Here is a 19,284-nt window from a genome sequence, read left to right on the forward strand (position 1 = left end):
TGGTTCCTCTGCCTTTTCTAAAACCAGCTTGAACATCTGGAAGTCCACGGTTCATGTATTGCTAAAGCCTGGCTTGGGGAATTTTGAGCATTACTAGCGTGTGAGATGAGTGTAATTGTGCGGTAGTTTGAGCATTCTTTGGCATTGCCTTTCTTTAGGGTTGGAATGAAAACTGACCTTTTCCAGTCCTATGGCCACTGCTGAGTTTTCCAAATTTGCTGTATGTCTTTTCATGGTAAACATATTTTCCTGTGACTTTTGGATATTTGTTTAGCTTTTTTTGGAGGCACGTTCAAATCTTACTTTTCTTCTTTTTTATTGGATTGTCTTCCTATTACTGAATTGCAGAAGATCTTTGTACATTCTAGTTACAATTTACTCTAGTTCATTCTGGCCTCAGTGTTTTCTGATGAAAAATTCATGGTCATTTGGTTTATTGTTCCCCTCTTAAATAATGCATTCTTTTTCTTCTGATTGCTTTTAATATTTTCTTCCTGTCATTAGGTTTCAGCAGTTTGATTGTGGTGTTTGAATTTATCCTGTTTGGAGTTCACTGAGTTTCTTGAATCTGTAGGTTTATGTCACTCATCAAATTTGAGAAATTTTCTGCCATCGTTTCTTCAAACTTTTTCCTGCATTTCCCTCTTTCTCCTCTTTTTCTGAGTCTCTGATGACACAAATCAGTATCTTTTTGTATTGTCCTATGGGTCTTTCAGGCTTTGTTAATTTTTAAAAAAATCTTTTGTTACTCAAATTGGATAATTTCTCTTTATCTCTCTTTAGATTCACTGATTCGTTCCTTTGTCACCTCTGTTCTAGTGACTCTATTCACTGAGAGTTTGATTATTGTAGTATTTTTCAGCTTGAAAATTTCTCTTTGGCTTTTATTTATATCTTTATTTCTTTGCTGAGACTTTCTGACTATCTATTCATTTTAAGAGTGTTCACCCTTACTTGTTGAAATATTTTTATAATATCTAGCAAAGAATTATATTAAATAATTCCAGCATATAATTTTGGAATTGGCATTTGTTGAATGGCTTTCCTGCAAGTTGAGATTTTTCTGATTTTTTTTCTTTAATTTGGTGTGCCAAGTACTTTTTAATGTATTCTGGAAGCTTTGAATATTATGACTCTGGGTCTTGTTTAAATCTTACAGAAAATACTGGTATTTCTATTTTAGCAGGAAAGTGGTCCATTAGGTCCATACGGAATGTTCCAACTAGTCTTCTATCTGTGTGTCTTTAGTGACATCTTTCTTTTTACAGTCTTTGCAGTGCTGTTCAGATCTGTCCCCCATGTTCTCCACTTAATGGCCAATTTGGGCAGTGATTCATTTCTTATTTCAGTTCTCAAATTCTTCTATATAATATTTAGGATCAAACCTATGTGTGGGCAGCTTGGGAGTGAGCTAGAAGTTCATAAACAACTTCATATAGCATTGCTTTTCTGAGCTCCTCTCTCTCCATGATCTACCCACCACTTGTGGGTTGCCTGTTGCTTCCCTTTTTAGTCCTCTGGCTATTGATAGAAATGTGCACTGCTCTGCTACACAGTTTCTGCAATGAAACTTTGTATCCAGAGCCAAGCAATGAATATTTGTATCCTCCTCTTGGAACCACATTTCTTCCATTGGAGGGGAAAATTCCACTTCCTCGGAGCTTTGGATGCCTGTGGGCCCTTCCCTGCCACCCCTACCTCTGCCAGAAGATCCCACTCTTCCTTTCCTCAAGCCTGACCCAGAGGACCTCTGAGGTTCTCTCCGCCTGTGCCAATGCCCATTTCCAGTTCTCTTCCCAGCTGAGAAATCAGAGGGAAAAGAACAGTAAAACCACTCCTCACTACAAGATATGTCAAGAACAGATGTGTTCTTCTTTCTCAATATTGAGTCTTCCAATTCATGAATACTGTATATCTCTCCATTTTTTTGTAGATCTTAAATTTTCTCATCAGTATTTTGTACTTTCCACTTACTTGCACTTATCAATAAGTAATTCATGTTTTTTGTGTTTTTGTAAATGGTATTTTTAAAAGTTCATGTTCCATTTATTTGGTGCCAGCATATAGAAATACGGTTGATTTTCTAAATACTGATCTTACCTACTGCAGTCTTGCTTAGTTCACTTACTAGTGCGAGTAACTGTCTTGTAGATGCCTTAGGATTTTTCCCCATAGATGAGCGTGTGATGTGTGAATAATAACAGTTTTCCTTTTTCCTTTATGATCTGTATGCCTTGTATTTCTTTTTCTCTTCCTTTTTCCTTATTGCCTTGACTAGCGTCATCAGTAAAATGTTGACTAGAAGTAGTGAGAATGGACATCTTTCTTGTTCTCAGTGTTAGATGAAAAACTTTCAGTCTTTTATTACATGCTTTAGGTAGATTTTTAAATAGGTGCCTTTTCTTACTTTGAGGAAATCCCTTTCTACTTAAAATGTATTGAGAGTTTTTATTCTAAATAGGTATTGAATTTTGTCAAGACTTTTTTCTGCATATATTGATACAATCTTTCTGTTTTCTGTTAATGTGCTGAATTATATTGATTGATTTTCAACTTTTAAACCAACCTTGCATTCTTAGGAATAATCCCATTTTGTCATGATCCTTTTTAATAAGTTGTGAAGTTTTGGTAGAGATTTTTACCTCTGTGATCGTTAGGGATATTGTACTTAATGTTTTCTTTTCTTAGATTTTCCTTGATTGGTTTTCATATTAAGATAATGTTAGCCTCATTATATGAGTAAGTACATGTTTTCCCTGCCTTTGTTTCCTGAGTGAATTTTGGTAGAATTGGTATTATTTCTTCCCACAAAAATAATCAACTCCCCTTTTCTTTTTCAATCTAGCCAGTTTGTCAGTTTTATTAATCTTTCAAAGAATTAGATTTTGGTTTTATTGAGTTTATTGTTTTTCTGTTTTATGTTGCATTAAGGTCTATTAATTTTATCTATTATTTCCATTCTTCTTACTTTTCCTTAATTTATTCTTTTTTCTATTTTTCTTAAGATGAAAGTTCTGATGATTTATTTTAGACATTTTCTTTCTCATATGAGCATTTAAAACTATAAAATCTTCTAAGAAGTGCCTTTACTTAGAAGTACTTTTTAACATCTCTGAATTTGGAATGCATCTCACACTCATTAACGTCTTATAGATGTCATCATTTTTTCTTCTTACTGGTACACACAGTAATATGCATCTTACATTCACTGTTGTCCAAAACCCAGTGAAATGTAGTATTACACAATTCTTTTGAATTTTCTTAGCTAATAATTACTTAAGATTATTGTTAAGATCCTGACATAATGATGCGTATGAGTCATAGCTATGCTGTACTTGCCATTGTTTATGCTTTGTTTATAGCATGACTATCATTTTTCATAGCATGACTACTTTTATCTTTTCATATATTATGCTCAAAATTGAGGTTTCCTTGAGAGCCTGCCTAAGATCCTCCAAAGTATCTAGTAGAATCCTCTGCATACAGGGTGCACAGTGTTTTTAGATTTTAATAAAAGATGATAATGACTTAATTGCAGAGTATAGACCTGAAAATGCCCCCCACACTGAAGCCCTCTGAGCCCATAATTAATGTGTGCATTGAAAATTGCAAGCATGTATATGTTGTTGAGTATGTCCTACTTTCAGTGAACTAGCAGTGCTCAATGACACACTTGTCTATTTAAAACGGATTTGTTTTTAATTCATCTTAGATCTCTTCCTGTCAGTTGCTGTATTTTTTGTTCAAGTTGTTTCCTATTTTAAACTAAATATGTAAATATTTATACTGTATACACCCCTCTATTGTCTGTTTTCTTATTTATCTTATCCAAAACAAGTTTCTTTTAGTTGCTTTTTCTCTGGATTTTTATTTTCTCTAACTGAATTTAGTAGAGCGTAAAATTGTTTCTTTTAATCTCCTTACCTCCTTAAAACCCTGTGGTTTTCCCATGCTTCGAAGACCCCCTGGCAAGGCACTGTTTCACCCTAGTGTTCTGTAAGACTTTGATCCTTATACAGTTTACCCTGCTTCTTCAGGTCTAGCATTTCAGCAGATGAAACTTTATTGTTTTTTTGTTTGTTTTTCCCGTGACAGAGGAGTTACATTACTTACCAGTTTAAGTCAGGCAATGACTTTGAACCTAACCCCGAGGGAAAAAGTGACTGTGCTGCCCACAGCATTACTATGAAGAACCCAGGGGTCCATTCTCACAATGAGAAAAGCTTACCTATCAGCAAGGCCACCATCTTCCCCATTCAGAAAGCCCAGGTTCCCATGGACACTGCTCCTTGGTGTAGGAAGTCAGTGTTCATGTTTATCAATTAAAACACTTTTGACCTGGGTTGCTAGAATACTCAACTAAAAGTAATGTAAACAATTAGGATTTATTTGTCTCATTGAATGAGAATTCTAAAGTTAGACAGTACTAGGGACTTCCCTGGTGGTCCAGGGGTTAGGACTTTGCCTTCCAAAATGCAGGGGGTGTGGGTTTGATGGCTGGTCAGGAAGCTGAGATTCCCACATGCCTCATAGCCAAAATCCAAAACATAAAACATAAGCAATGTGGTAACAAATTCAATGAAGACTTTAATAATGGTCCACATCAAAAAAAAAAAAAAAAAAAGGTCATTCAAGTTAGGCAGTACTAGAGTTGGTGAAGTTCTCCATTGATGTTAGAGTGGTGGCTTTACCCTTAGAATTTCAGTGTGGCTGCCACTATCTAAGCATCATGGCCCCATGCAACATCCATCCCAGAGCCATTCCCTGGGGTTTTGTGTGTGTGCCCATGTGTCTCTTCCTGTCATCAGAGGAAGAACTTTTCTATTTACCTCCTCATACATCTCACTGTCTGTGTACTTCCTCATATATCACATTGTGCAGGATTGTGTTCTTTTATAAACTGGAGCTGAACACAAATCTGAGGAAGCAATTATTCAGAATATTCATATTCAGTCATGGGAGGTAGCCCCTGATACCAAGGAAGGAAAAGGTGGACAGTGGTTGTTGAGCAGACAGTCAATAGTATCTGCAAGTGTGTGTATGTATGACATGTGAGTAACAGAAAAATCGAGACTGCCTTTTTTTTTGGATAAAGGTTGTTGTTCCAGTATGAAGTTGTACGTGGACTCATAGAGAACTTTGGGGGACCTGCCACAGTGGAGGATGGTAATGGCATTTGGGCTAAAATTGCCGTTGCTTCCTAGGACACAATCAGAACTGAATATTTTGTTTTAGTTTCCTGAAATCTTGGTTTCGTGATTTCAGGTTGAGTCCAGAAATTTTCCTGAAACGTCCGGTGGTTGAAGGAAATCGTTGGAGGTTGGACTGCATTCTTAAGCGAAAAGCAGTATGTACTTTACTAACATGCTGATATAATTTTTTAAATGTTTATTGCCTCTGAAATGCCTTTTTTTAAAGCCCTTCATATACACTTATAACACTTTTCTTTAGAATTTGACAAAAAATAGAATACTTACTGTTTTCAAGTTCATTTTATTATGGTTTTTTTTTCCCCATTACTGTTGAAACATAGCTATTTTCACCTAATTCACAGCATGAATTATATTAGCAACTCTGTTCTTTTCATTTTATAATCAGTTATGGGCAGTTAATTTTATAGGCAAAAATTGTAGTGAAAATTTATCATTGAATGATAAATGATAAAATGAAACACAGCGTTTTATTTTTTTTTCACTATTTGTCATTTGAGCCAAAGACAAAGTCATCTGAGAATAATTTCAGTCAGATGGGTTCAAGCTGATGTTGAAGAACATCAAAGGAGAGTCATAAAAAACCACTGGTTCCAGTTTGGGAACAGTTTATGGTAAATTGATGCTATAGGTTCTGGGAGAGTATTGAATGTGCTCTTTTTGTTATAAAAAGTAAATAACTGAAGCAGTATAGGCTCGGCAATGACTACTTTGCATTCATATTTCTAATGGATTTTTGGGCTTCCCCAGTGGCTCAGCAATAAAGAATCTGCCTACAATGCTTGAGACGTGGGTTCAACCTCTGGGTTGGAAAGATCCCCTGGAGAGGGAAATGGCAGCCTACCCCAGCATTTTTGCCTGGGAAATTCCATGGACAGCGAAACCTTGTAGGCTACAGTCTGTGGGGTCACGAAAGACTTGGACACGAGTTAGTGACTAAAACAACAGAAAACAATAACAGCGAACCTTTTTGTGTGGTTGACCCTCAAGTTAAATTAAGTTGAATTAGAATAGATCTAAATTTGTTATTAATCATGTCCAAATTAGGGAGTGGTAGCCTTTTTACTGGGCTTCCCTGGTGGCTCAGTGGTTAAAGAATTCGCCTGGCAATACAGGAGACCTGGGTTCAATCCCTGGGTCAGGAAGATCCCCTAGAGAAGGAAATAGCAACCTACTCCAGTATTCTTGCCTGGATAATCTCATGGACAGAGGAGCCTGGTGGGCTACAGTCCGTGGGGTCACAAAGAGTCAGACTTGACTTGGTAACTAAACAGCAATAGCAGCAAAGCCTTTTTACTATTATTTGAAATTGTCTTAGGACTTCCCTGGTAGCTCAGACGGTAAAGCGTCTGCCTACAATGCAGGAGACCCGGGTTCAATCAAAATTCTGTCATTAAACATTCAAGCAGAATTTGCAGATCCTAAGTAATTGAGGTTAGCATTTTCTATTTCTCACAGCCATCACTCATTTCTTTTTTCCCATCCTCTACATTCCCCTACCCCTTTCCCCACCCACCTTTCCCTCTTCTTTCAATGTCTTTTTTTCCCATGCATTTAGTTTAGGATATCCAGGGGTAGGTATTGGCACTCCTCACTGCTGATGTTAAAAGCAAAAGAAGTTGGTTTTCTTGATTTCAAACACATGTTCTGCCAAAGCATCATTTTCTAGGCTAGTCTATCTGTTATCTCAATAGACTTCCATTCACGAAATTGGAAATTCTAGTCTTACATGTATTCTTTGCATATTCATTAAATAATCCCACATACAGATAGGAGTGTGTCCTCTGCATCTGGTCCTATGCTAATTACTAAGGATGTCATGTGTGTGACTAGGATCCCATCCCTGCCCCTGGAGGGCTTGCTGAAGGACTCACATCCTGGGCTCAGTCCTAGGCATACCAAACGTCTTTCTACATATTGAATGGGCTATAACTTTCTCCATGTTTCTCTCTGTGAAATAACGCCTGTCCCATTTCTCCTCCAGAAATAAACTCCAGAAATTCCACTGTAATACATTTTTCCAGCTTTGCCCTTCCAGTCATCAATCATACTAGTAAATCTTCTCTTCTTGTGCTTATCAAATGCTTTACCTTCTTAGGTTTCATGTGACATGTTTCTGTTGAATGCCTCCTACGTTAGGGCACTGGCTAATCATATGGGGGTGTACAAAAATGAAAGACACGATTCTTGACCTGAAGGAGCTTAAAGATCTGTGTAGAGGTCAGCAGGGTACAGAGACAGTGCCAAGATTCAAAGCAGGAGGGAGAGCGTTGGGTAGGTCTGGTGTGGAAGCCCCTTACAACATGAGGGGCTTAGAGCATTTAAGATGGGCCGAAAATTTTAACGGAAGAGATTTCTAGGTATAGGAACTGTGATGAGGAAACATTCTGGAGGCAGGAATTCTAAGTCCTTGTCAATCACAGTGAGGTGGCAGGGTTGATGACATACGAGTGTTAGCGTATGTAGGATGGGGCATCAAGCCGAAGAAGCAGCTGGGATGGGGAGGCTTTGGAACCAAGCCAGTGGTTTGAACTTCATGGAAAAACAGTGGGGAACTATTGTTGGGAGGTGTGATGGATGAAGGGTGAGCTGATCAAAATGGTGTGTTGGTAGGGTGAATGTGATAGAGGAAGAAAGTGGGAAGAACCCAGGATCAGACTTGGTCAGATCATGTGACTATGAGGTACCTGCAAGACACCTAAGTATATGCCAGAAAGCTAGTAATTTTTTCCAGAGCGGGGTTCAGGAGGAAGATCCTACAAGCCTGGTTCTCCACTCCATGCTAGCTGGCCTGTGTTTGTTTATTCCCCTCAGCGTACCTGTCCAGGTCCCTTTTCTCCCACTGTCATGACTTCTCTTTGCTTTTATGGCCCATGAACCCTGTGAGGTATTAGGTGAATACCGTGGCCAAAAAAATATTACTGACTGATAATGGTGCTTAGTTTCAATTTCGTCTGCTTTTTTGAAACTTGTAATTTTTAAATTACATGTAATGATTTTTTAGATCTCCTAAGGAAAGAGTAATGGTATTAAATATTAATTTCTCAGTGGTACATTTAATAGAATTTCTCTTCCCTAATCCAGCTATACCATATTATTAAATTTTTAACACTCATATCATTCCAAATTGACATTTCATATGCTCATAAACACTGCGGTACATACATAATTTAGTTTCTGAAAACCACTAGCTTCACAAAGTACTGGGTTGAAATAGCACTTATTCTTGCATTAATGGATCCCAGAGGTCCACAAGGTTGAATGAAATGAATTCTTTTTTTCTTCTATCCGATTGTGCCACTCTTTGGGGGGAAATTTAGTGTCTCTACTTTATAGCCAACAATAGGCAAACATCTTTTTCAATGGCTGTTTCTGAGGGGGAAAATACAATATTTTGTTTCTCTGATAGTAACCAAGTTGGTATTTTCCTGTTTCTTTGGTCTCCTGTTATGCCCTGTCATCATTTAAAATAATTTAAACGGTTGTTGAGAGACAGACTGTTTACAACTCAAAGCAGCATCCCAGGGTTTGTGCAGTTCTAAATTTATTGTACTAACAGGTAAGATAAATTGCATCATGCTCATGGTAACTGCATCCCTGTATCGAGTTTGTATATTTTAACCATAGAAATATGTGATATTTCGGATGAGAACTGCACCAGAAGATTCTTCAAGTGCAGCAATCTGGAGAACTATAGAACCTTCGTTCTCAGCGGGTGTTTTGTCATCAAGTTAGTTTCTTTCTGTCCTGGACCACAGAGCACATTCTAAAGTTGCAATCAGGAACCAAAAGCAGGGACCAGGAAGGATGTCCAGGTTCATCAAACGAGATGAATAATCACATCACTGAACAGAAAAATCAAAGAGAATCTCATCAAAGTAGTGGGCTAGAAGGGTGAAATAGGGAAGGAGGGATGGGATCTTCAACCTTAAGGACTGTGCTTTAAACAAAATTGTCTTGGAAAGGAAAAAAAAAGGCTTATGAGCACTTGTGCAGTTACCTACAGCGCTGCTTGCATTTCAATGGTGAGGATCTGATTCTTTTTTATCCTTTACTTTTCATTTTCTTAAAATATTACGGACTGTCCATCCCTGCTGTGCTGCTCCCCAGGGAAGTCCTTGACAGGTGATAAAATTAGTGATTGCTCTGGGGGGGAGGGGTGTTAGGTAAGCTGTCTTTAGTCAGAGAACCAAGTTGACTACATTTAGAAAATATTTTGACCACTGTGCTTTGAACAATCAGAGAAAAAGGTGGCTCAGAAACAAAGTCTCTTGGTTTCAACTATAAACATTTTTTTACTTTTCATTTTCTTCACATGCATTTGTATGTGTAAAGCACCTAAAAGTTCATACTGTTTATAGTATTGTATCTGTTCTACTTGATGAAAAATGAATTAGAAAAGAAGATAGAACTTTTATCTTTTTAAAGTCAAGTGTCATAAAGTTTATTGTGTGGAATCCTTGGGTTAGCTAACTTCAGCAAAGATAAGAAACATGACATTGAAATGTAAGAAACACAGGCAAGTCCAGGGCCATCTGTTTTCCCACTTAACCTATTAATACTTTTCTTCTGAGCAAAAGGTAATTTCCCCTAGAGTCACTGAAAGGCTTTGGTAAAACATCAGATTCTTCAAAAGCATTATTTTTAAATTGCAGAATTAACATCAGTCCTTTTGTTTCTAATTTGGCTTTCACTGTCTGCAACTATTCCCATATTTTGTGTAAGTCTGCGCTTTTAGGACCCAACAAATGCCTTCATTCCCAGGGGATATGTTTTGCTTTTGCCCTTTATAGTTGAGAGTTTATGATAGTGTTGTAATGCCTTGACCAAAAGAAGAGGAATTTATTTCCTTTTTATCACAAGAATCTTGTCACTAATCAACTGTTTATTGTGGGCATGACATAAGTAAACAATTGTAAACCAGACTACATAAAAATGAACTTTTTATGTTTAATTGTTTCCTTATTAGTCATTTCTATTTAAGCTAAGATGACTTAAAAGTCTGTATCCTATTTCCTATAGGTTAATTTATTTCAATGAGGAAAGACACAGCAAAGAAGAAAATGTCAGGAATTAGCAGATGGAGGATAATATCAGTACTATAATCCATTAGTGCCAGCATCTCTATTATTTTAAAAAATCCATTCGTTATGCAGATAAATGGAAATTTATAAGATTCACTCCAGTTCCTAATTTGCCTACTGTCTTTCATGAATAATAATCTCATAAGCCTAAGAAGTAAAATTTCATCCATTTTAAAACAAATGAACCGTGATGAGAGATGTCAGGTGTAATGTTCTATAATTTAGGTTGAAATTGGGGGTTTTAAACTTTATATTGCATCATTCAGTGGGAGGATTTTTTTTTAAACTGTTACTCATTGCTGAATCCTAAAATATTTAAATAGAAAAGTATATCTGAAGAGTAGAAGAGAAAAATAAAATAATGTTCTAGTTTTCATTTAGAGCAATCACTGACCAGATCATTGGAAATTAATCCGTTCACTTCCTGCCTTTAATTAATTAATCCTTTCAGTTATTTCTTTACTTAAGTCTGTACTTTCATACTTGATTACAATAATAGTTGCATAATGTAATAAATGATAAGCAAGTTCCAAAAGTCAGTTGTTAACCAGAGAAATAAAATGACATATGAATTTTTAATCCTGTTTTTTTCAGAGCAAGAATGGGTCTTCTGCTAGTACTCAGATTTCCTTAATGCAGTTCAGAATGTAAATCAGGTGTATCCCTTCAGAAATATGACACTTTTCAGATATTATTAACACCAAGTAAGACTAAGTTAGTATCTTGAAGCGATGTGTTATTCTAAAGGATTTAGGGGCTTAAATATGCTCCTTAGTATTGTCAGAGCAACACTAGGGAATTGTGAACATATGTGGTTTACTCCAAAGTTTTATATCTTGCAAACTAAAAATGTTAACTCCTATGTTTTTTTCACATTTTTGTAACATTGCAAAAATGTCCAGTCTTTATAAATTTGATGTGTTCAATCCAGTAAGTCTTCTTAAATTTGTGACTCAAATGTCCATTATGAACAATGCCTAATTACCATGGATTATATTTAAACTATAACAAAGTTATTATTCATCACTATAGTTAATTAGATACACCTGCATCTGTAATACTCTAGAAAAGATTATGGAAAACTTCTTGCCTTTAAATCTGTAGCATATTAAATGTCTATGTGTAGCTACAGTATCCTGTATGTATATAATATGTTTCAGAATGGTTTCAGAGCTGCTAGGTATAGAAAATGCAAATTCAGTGTTGCAGACTACACAGCAATACTGAGGATGCAAACCTGAAAAGTAAAAAAATGATATAAGAAATGAGGATAATAATATAGAGCTTCCTGGAGGAGCTGTATGTTAATGGGGAACCATGTAAGAGGACAAGGAGAGGGGAGAACATTCCAGTGTCAGGCGAAATTAACCATAAGCTAAGACCTTGTCACTACCTAGAACTAAGAGAGAAAAATAATGGTACTTTTCTATACTACCAGCTGTTGGACATTCTTTTTGATGGTTAATATTAATAATAAATATTATTTGTATAGCATATTAAGGTTTATGAGTCACTTTTGATTCAGTATGACCTTCACAATGGCTTTGTCTATTTTCCTTTAGGTCCAAGGTCTAGGGACAGATCAATGTTAATTTGTGGGCTGCTGCTAAAACTCAGGGATTTTTGATTGTTAGAGAAGCTGACTTCTGAAGAAGTCATTTCAGTGGTGAAATAGGCCTTAATGATTTAACTATGGGTGAAGAGTATGAACCAACACATTCCTTTCTAAAGACTGAGAAATGTTTTTCCACTGAAATAATTTTTAATAAAGAAAAAAAATCTATGAAAATACCCCCAGAAACATTTAAGGCTTGTTTAGCATATTTTATCATCAGAGTTTTAAAAAACACTGTTATTTCAACTCATTGTGGTATGGTAGAAACAAAAAGAAGACCCAATTCTGTAACAATGAATCAGATCAAAACTTTCCTCTAATGTCAAGTGTTTGGAGATGTTCAAAGGTATAGGACTATCAGACATTTTTAGTATTTAAAGTTGCAGTTTCAACATTCTGGTTGTAGTTAGTCAAATATTGACTCAGTATGTATAGAATGGAAAGGAGGTAGCTTTTTATTTTTTATATTTGTGTCTTAATCTACACATACATTTCAGCTCCTTCTGTTGCAGTTTTCATTAAATATTTTATTATACTTGTTTATAGGAAAAATTCTTAGAAAATACAATGCCCAGAAAGGAAGAAGAAAAAGAAAATCATAGCATACTTCCAGAAATTCTTATTTTTCCCTGTGTTTTTTTCTTGTGACAGCAACAGGGGGTAAGGATCTTCATTATGCTCTACAAAGAGGTGGAACTTGCCCTTGGAATCAATAGTGAATACAGCAAGAGGACTCTGATGCGTCTGCACCCCAACATAAAGGTATTTGGGTCATCTTGCTGAAAAATGTTTCTTCTTTATTATTCTACCGTTTTCAGACATGTTTTGAGCAGTGGCCATCTTTGGAATTCCCTCATGTGTATTTTGAGTAAATAGTACTATGAACTTTATGGGCTTCCCAGGTGATGCTAGTGGTAAAGAATCCAGCAACCAGTGCAGGAGATGCAAGAGACGTGGGTTCAATCCCAGGGTCAGGAAGATCTCCTGGAGTAGGAAATGTCAACTCACTCCAGTATTCTTGCCTGGAAAATTCCATGGACAGAGGAGCCTGGTGGGCTATAGTCCATGGGGCTGCAAAGAGTCAGACACAACTGAGCACACATACTTTCTTATATTTCTGATTTTGATGGGATCATCAGAGTCTTATTTTGCTTCTTTTACCCTGATCATTTAGCCAAGAACATTATTCCTAGAGTTGTTTTAATATTCAAGAGCCCCATCAAGTTTCCATACTCTTCATTAAGGTTATCCTGAAACCTCTAAGATGTGAGCTCCCTGGGACATCCCTTGAATACTGATAGATACAAAAAAAGCTCCTTTAGGATTTAAAGTGCTTTCCTTGAAAGCTCTTAGTAGAAAGTACTATTAAGGTGAATAAACATGATAAACAATTTGAAAAAAGCCATTTGATATTTTACCAAGGACCTGAAGCCTATCAGTAAATATTGCCCAGTTATTGAGATATTTCAAGACAATGAGTTAATAAATCTCTAGTAGGCTTAAAGTATATAATGATTATATATTTTTCTTGATTAAAAGAAGATAGTCTAAGTAAATAATAACCAAAAAAAGGCAGAAGTGACTATACTAATATGGGTCAAAATAGACTTTAAATCAAAAAAGTTTACAGTAGACAAAGAAGGATATTATATATTAATAAAACTTTCAGTGCAGCAAGAAAATATAACAATTCTAAGCATTTATATACCTAATAATGACTGTCAAAATATATTATGTAAACATGGGCAAAATCAAAGGATGAAATAAAGCAGTTCTGTAATAGTTGGACACTTGAATATCACACTCTCACTAATGGGTTGGCATATACATGTCATGGAATATTATTCAGTGTTAAAAAGTAAGGAAATTCTGACATATCTTAAATCATGTGGATGAACCTTGAAGACATTATTCTAAGTGAAATAAGCCAGTCATGAAAAGATAGATTCCTTTTACATGAGGTACCTACAGTAGTCAAATTCACAGAGACAAAAAGTAGATGGTAGTTGCCAGGTTTGGGGGCTTTATTGTTTAATGAGTGGAGGGTTTCAGTTTTGCAAAATGAAAAGTTCTGGAGATGGTTGTACAATATGAATATGCTTAATACCATTGCACTGTACACATAAAAAAGATTAAAACCATAAATTTTATGTTATGTGTATTTCACCACAATAAATAATGTTGTTAAAGAGTAAAATTGTCTTCAAAGTTTTTGGTATGTTTCTACTTAAAGACATACAAAAATAGGTCAGTCTGGGATCATTTAGAGAGAATTCTACTTGAAAGCAAGAGGTTGATAACTTCTCAAAGTACCTTTAAAATCAAGAGCTGCCAAAACATCTATATCCCTATATCATATACTTACTACTTCAACTCAATGACTACTAAAATATCAATACACTTAGTAAAAGTTTTGTCAGAGATAGATGCTGGTTCAAAAGTTTTAGTGTTTTTTAAGTAATACCACATACACTGTAATCCTTTGGTGGGGGAAAGGGAATCTGCTATCCCACTGAGTTGACTTTTATTGAAATATGTGGCCAAATTTCAAGCTGAATGGTAGCTTCCCACAAATGTGGGGGTCCAGAATGGGCAGGGGAGTCTTGAAAGGTGGGCAGGGGAGCCTTGAAAAGTAACCAAGGATCTCCCTCTGCTAAATACTGAGAATAAAATTAGAAGTTTGGGGATTCTCTTTGATGTATAGATATAGATAGCACATTTTAGTATTTGAGTTGTAGGAAATGCAGACCTATTTTATTATAGTATGAAAGGCATTTTAGAAAGCATACTACATGTGTGGGTTTTTTTCCTCTCAAGGTGATGAGGCACCCGGATCACGTGTCATCCAGCGTATACCTGTGGGCTCATCATGAGAAACTCATCATCATCGACCAGTCGGTGGCCTTTGTGGGTGGGATTGACCTGGCTTACGGGAGGTGGGATGACAACGAACACAGACTCACGGATGTGGGCAGCGTGAAGCGCGTCATCGGGGGACCGTCTCTGGGTTCCCTCACAGTTAGTAGATTTCATCCTTATGGAACTGCATAAAAGGGACACAGTTTGTATAAGTGTGTATTAAAAGCATGACTGGTTGGCTGATGGGTTGAATGAAGGGAGGCATATTCCTGGATAGTTAAGTCGAGTCCAACATAGACCTGGTTTCAAATACCACCTAGGGAGTCTGTTCGCCTCAGTTTCTTCTCTTGTAAGAAAACAAAATAGATTTGACTATCTCATAGTCAGTTCCTTGGATTTCCATTTAAATTAAAGATTTAATTCCTATTTGGGGAAAAAGAAGTTCATAAAAATGTGCAGCACAATTGGACTTCAAGTAAGCAGCCTTATTACAAGTCGCTGCCAAGGTTTTTGAAATTTTCCTTCTTACAGACATATGAAAACAGGATAAGTCAGTCTGGAGACATTTAGAGAATTCTGTTTGAAAGCAGGAGGTTAATAACTCCTCAACGTACCTTTCAAATCAAGAACTGCCAAAATCTCTGTACACCTATATTCATGTACTTATTATTTCAACTCAGATGGTTGCCAAAATATCAATACACTTATTAAAAATTTGATGGCCTCCATCTTATTTTTCTGCTGTATATGTTGGTGACTTTTCTGGGAAAATAGAGATTTAGTGGAAAGGTAATGGGGGAAATAATTGACAGAAAAATCATCGCTTACTTAATGTTCATCAGAGGAAGTTCAGTAGCTCAACAATGAGTATAACTCATGTAATTATATCTGAAACTGAAAAGTTAATTGGCATAAAATTGCAGGAATTTGATGCAGTGAAAGAGGAACTGTAACGGACTTCCTGGTGTCCCTTTGAAAGTCTTTAAACAGCTCACAAGAATCCCCCCACTGCCCTGCAGGTGACCTCACACACATTATCGTGTGTCTTTTAGGGAGCCAGCAACACGTGTAAACTCTAAACTGGAATTAAAAGGCCACATTGCAACACATATTATGCAGTTTCTTTTCATTTCTCTTTTCTTTTAATAATTTTCTCAGGCTGAAACAACAGAGTCTATGGAATCCTTATGCCTCAAAGATAAAAACGAATCTGATAAAAGTCTTCCCATCCTGAACCCTCCGAATGATGCAACTTCAAAACTGAAAGGAATAGGAAAGCCCAGCAAGTTCTCCAAATTCAGTCTCTACAGGCAGCTGCACAGACACCATCTGCATGACACAGACAGCGTCAGCAGCATCGACAGCACCTCCAGTAAGTCATCGTCTGCCCTGGAGTTTTATCTCCACGACTCTGTTCCTCCAGGGCCAGACACAGGACTCCTGTTTGCAGAACCATGATGCCTATAGTGGAGTCAAACAAGCAATGCTTCAAAGTCATTATATCATCCTATTCAGTCTCATACCATTTTGGGGCTCTGTTTAACTCTTTGTAGAGTAGATTTATTGTTTTATTCACATCAGTACTCATAACACGCACAATTCATGCTTCTAATGATCACAGAATGACTAAACGTTTCTAAACTAATGCCAAATTATGGAGGAAAAGTATTAGGTGTACTTCATAGACTTGTCATAGCAGAGATTGCATTTCTCTTCCTGTCCAGAAATACATCAAGCTTTTGTCCTCAAACATCAGATTGTCTACATCGTGTTCATTTACTATTCTTTTCAGATTTGTCTTTAAAACTCTAGTTTCTGTGGCACAGAATTTGTGACTGATTTGATAGTCTTACCTGCTTTTAAAAATGATTGAACCTGCTTTCCGGTTTAGAAAACTTCGTGTGTGTGTGTATATATTTATATATATGTATCTTTGTAAAAAAAGAACTCTCAACTTTCTCCAGGTTATTGTAATCACTGTAGGAGTCGTCAGAATCTAATCCATGGTTTAAAGCCCCACTTGAAACTCTTTCGCTCTTCCAGTGAGTCTGAGCAGGGGCTTACTAGACCTAACATTGGTAAGTGATGTGTGAAGTGCCAGAATCTCCATAGGCTTCAGCTTTTGTTGCATGAGCAGAGTGACTGTGCTTCTGGATTGCCTCTCTGTCCTCACAGTTTTTACCCTGCACGTATTATTAGAAATGATGATCTGATAAGCTTTTGTAAGAACGAGGTACTCGAATAAATTAATCGGGGCCTAAAATGTGGTGGGAATGAAGAGAGATTTGGCAACAGATCAGATATAAGGACAAATAATGGGCATCCCAGGTGTCTCCAGTGGTAAAGAACCCATTTGCCAATGCAGAAGACATAAGAGATGCGGGTTTGATCCCTGGGTTGGGAAGATCCCATGGAGAAGAGAGTATGGCAACCCATTCCAGTATTCTTGCCTGGAGAATTCCATGGACAGAGAGGTCTGGCAGGCTACAGTCCATCGGGTCACAAAGAATTGGACACCACCGAAACGACTTAGCATGCATGCACACAATCATCATGGTAAATAGCAACCACAGTAGAATGTGAGATAGCATTTATCCTGTGCTGACTCTGCCCCTCACTGCCGGGAACACTTGTGGTGCTTGGTTATAATCGTGTTATCTTCTTGTTACAAATGAAGGTTTAGAGATGATAAGTGACATGCCCAGTGAAGTTCCATTTTCTCAGCCACCTAGAAATCATGAGTCAGATCTGTGATTTAGCAGAAATGCAGATGACCGAAGCAGGCCCTTTTGGCTAAATTCTCAAGGCCACGGTTCTGTGTACTGCTTAGGAGATGACTGAGATGGAGCCCAGCAAGCACGGCTGGAAGTGAGTCACTTGTGGCTGTTAGGAGCTAATGACCCTGAACTCTAAGCTGGACCTTGGGCAGTGGTTCCAGCATTCTTTAGTCTGGGGACCCTGCAATTGTTAAAGTGATTGACTGTTTATAGTGAATTCTAAAGCACCAATGTAACTGTTAAATCCATTTGCATGTCATAAATCTCAACAACACTGATACCATTAAAATATGGAGAAGAGCATATATGGGGAGACATTTTATTGGTTCAGCATACAGCTAGTCCTCGATGCTTAATGTGGATTCAGGGAGAGCTCACAGTGACTCCTGTGCTCCGTAGAGCGGCATAGCCCTGAGACAGGGCACTGGGAAGTCCAGAGAGCCAGGTCAGGGATGAATGCAGGGGCAGACTTTACAGATAAGGGTTACAAATAGGTCCAGATACCGCTTTGTAATTCCAGCATGTGGCTTTGCTGTGTTAGGACTGAAGTTAAGGTGGAGCAGTGAGGGGACTGAATGTTAGTATTGCTGACCACAGGATTGAAGGCAAGTAGAAAAGAAGATGCAAGCTGGATGCAGAATATATTAAGTAATTCAGGCTGATAGCAGACTGAGGGGGTGATTCCCACAGTCATAAACTGGGGACAGCAATACGGTTGTTTTTAGGTGTTGATGGAAATCCTCTCTTTAATAAACTGGATACACATCCAGTGCAGTGTTTGTTTTTTTTAAGTGAGAGAAAGAGGGGAAAAAAGTAAACACCCTAAATATCCAAGAGAGGATGGAGGATGGTTCTAGAACCTAATGAGCAATCCATACCCCTGATGGAATTGCACAATCATTAAGAATTGTAAGTGGGAATACAAAACTAAATGTGTTTGACTCACTTGTTCATTAAATAAGTACTTAATGAACTCCTATAATATGTCAGCATTGTTCTGGGTACTAAGGATGGGATGAACAACACAAATGAAATTCAGTTATCTAGTTGGAAAGTGAGGATGGGAACTGTATATAGAAATAGACCATCAAACAGCGTGTCAGGTGGTATGAGTTACCACACAAAATGTTAGAGCAGGGGAGGAGAGAAAGGGCAGAGGGAAGCAGCGACTATTTTATATGAGGAGGGAGTCAGAGAATGCTTCTCCACTGAGATGAGTTTTCGACAAAGATCAAAAAGGAGAGAAGTAGGATAAAAGAATGTGTTTGGTGAGGGAGGCCAGGCAGTGTAGACTGTGAGACAAGAGGGGACAGGAGACTTCCATGGCTGAAGTTGGGAGGGCTGGGATAATGATAGGAGCAAAGTTGGACAGGGTTGAGTAGATTATAGAATTTTACCTTATCCTTTGAGTAGAAAAAGGAAGTCATCAGCTGGTCTTGAGCAAAGGCCAGACAAGATCTGATGAACATTTTTTACAAGCTTATTCTTCAGAGCAGCCAGGGGTGGCAGGTCGTGACCAGGCAGGTACTGAATACATCCTGAAGTAGAGGTGACAGAGTGGACACGGGATGTGGGGGACCAAGAGGACTCTTTCCATTAACTATGTTAAGTTACCGATTTAGCTTTTTAACATGAAAAAAAGTTCACTTACTTAAAAAGCAAAGCCAAAGAATAGTTGAGTTCTTCTGGAGCAGTGCTTTACCAAGTCTGTTCCTTAAATCCTGGCGTTTCTCGGGGAG

General features: G+C 37.4%; 1 protein-coding gene across 6 annotated transcripts in view; it reads left to right on the forward strand.

Annotated features, from left to right (window-relative positions):
• PLD1 (phospholipase D1) overlaps positions 1–19,284 on the forward strand; it is a 267,970-nt gene that overhangs the window by 120,979 nt on the left and 127,707 nt on the right. For 5 of the 6 annotated variants that reach the window (XM_065943633.1, XM_065943637.1, XM_065943636.1 and 2 more), the window contains exons 12-16: positions 5,266–5,347; positions 12,561–12,671; positions 14,727–14,927; positions 15,927–16,140; positions 16,733–16,846. In XM_065943633.1, the coding sequence (XP_065799705.1) occupies positions 5,266–5,347; positions 12,561–12,671; positions 14,727–14,927; positions 15,927–16,140; positions 16,733–16,846 (722 nt within the window). The remainder of the gene's footprint in view (positions 1–5,265; positions 5,348–12,560; positions 12,672–14,726; positions 14,928–15,926; positions 16,141–16,732; positions 16,847–19,284) is intronic. The other variant, XM_065943635.1, reaches the window with a different exon arrangement.

This window comes from Muntiacus reevesi, chromosome 8 (assembly GCF_963930625.1).
Source record: "Muntiacus reevesi chromosome 8, mMunRee1.1, whole genome shotgun sequence".
NCBI classification, from domain to species: Eukaryota; Metazoa; Chordata; class Mammalia; order Artiodactyla; family Cervidae; genus Muntiacus; species Muntiacus reevesi.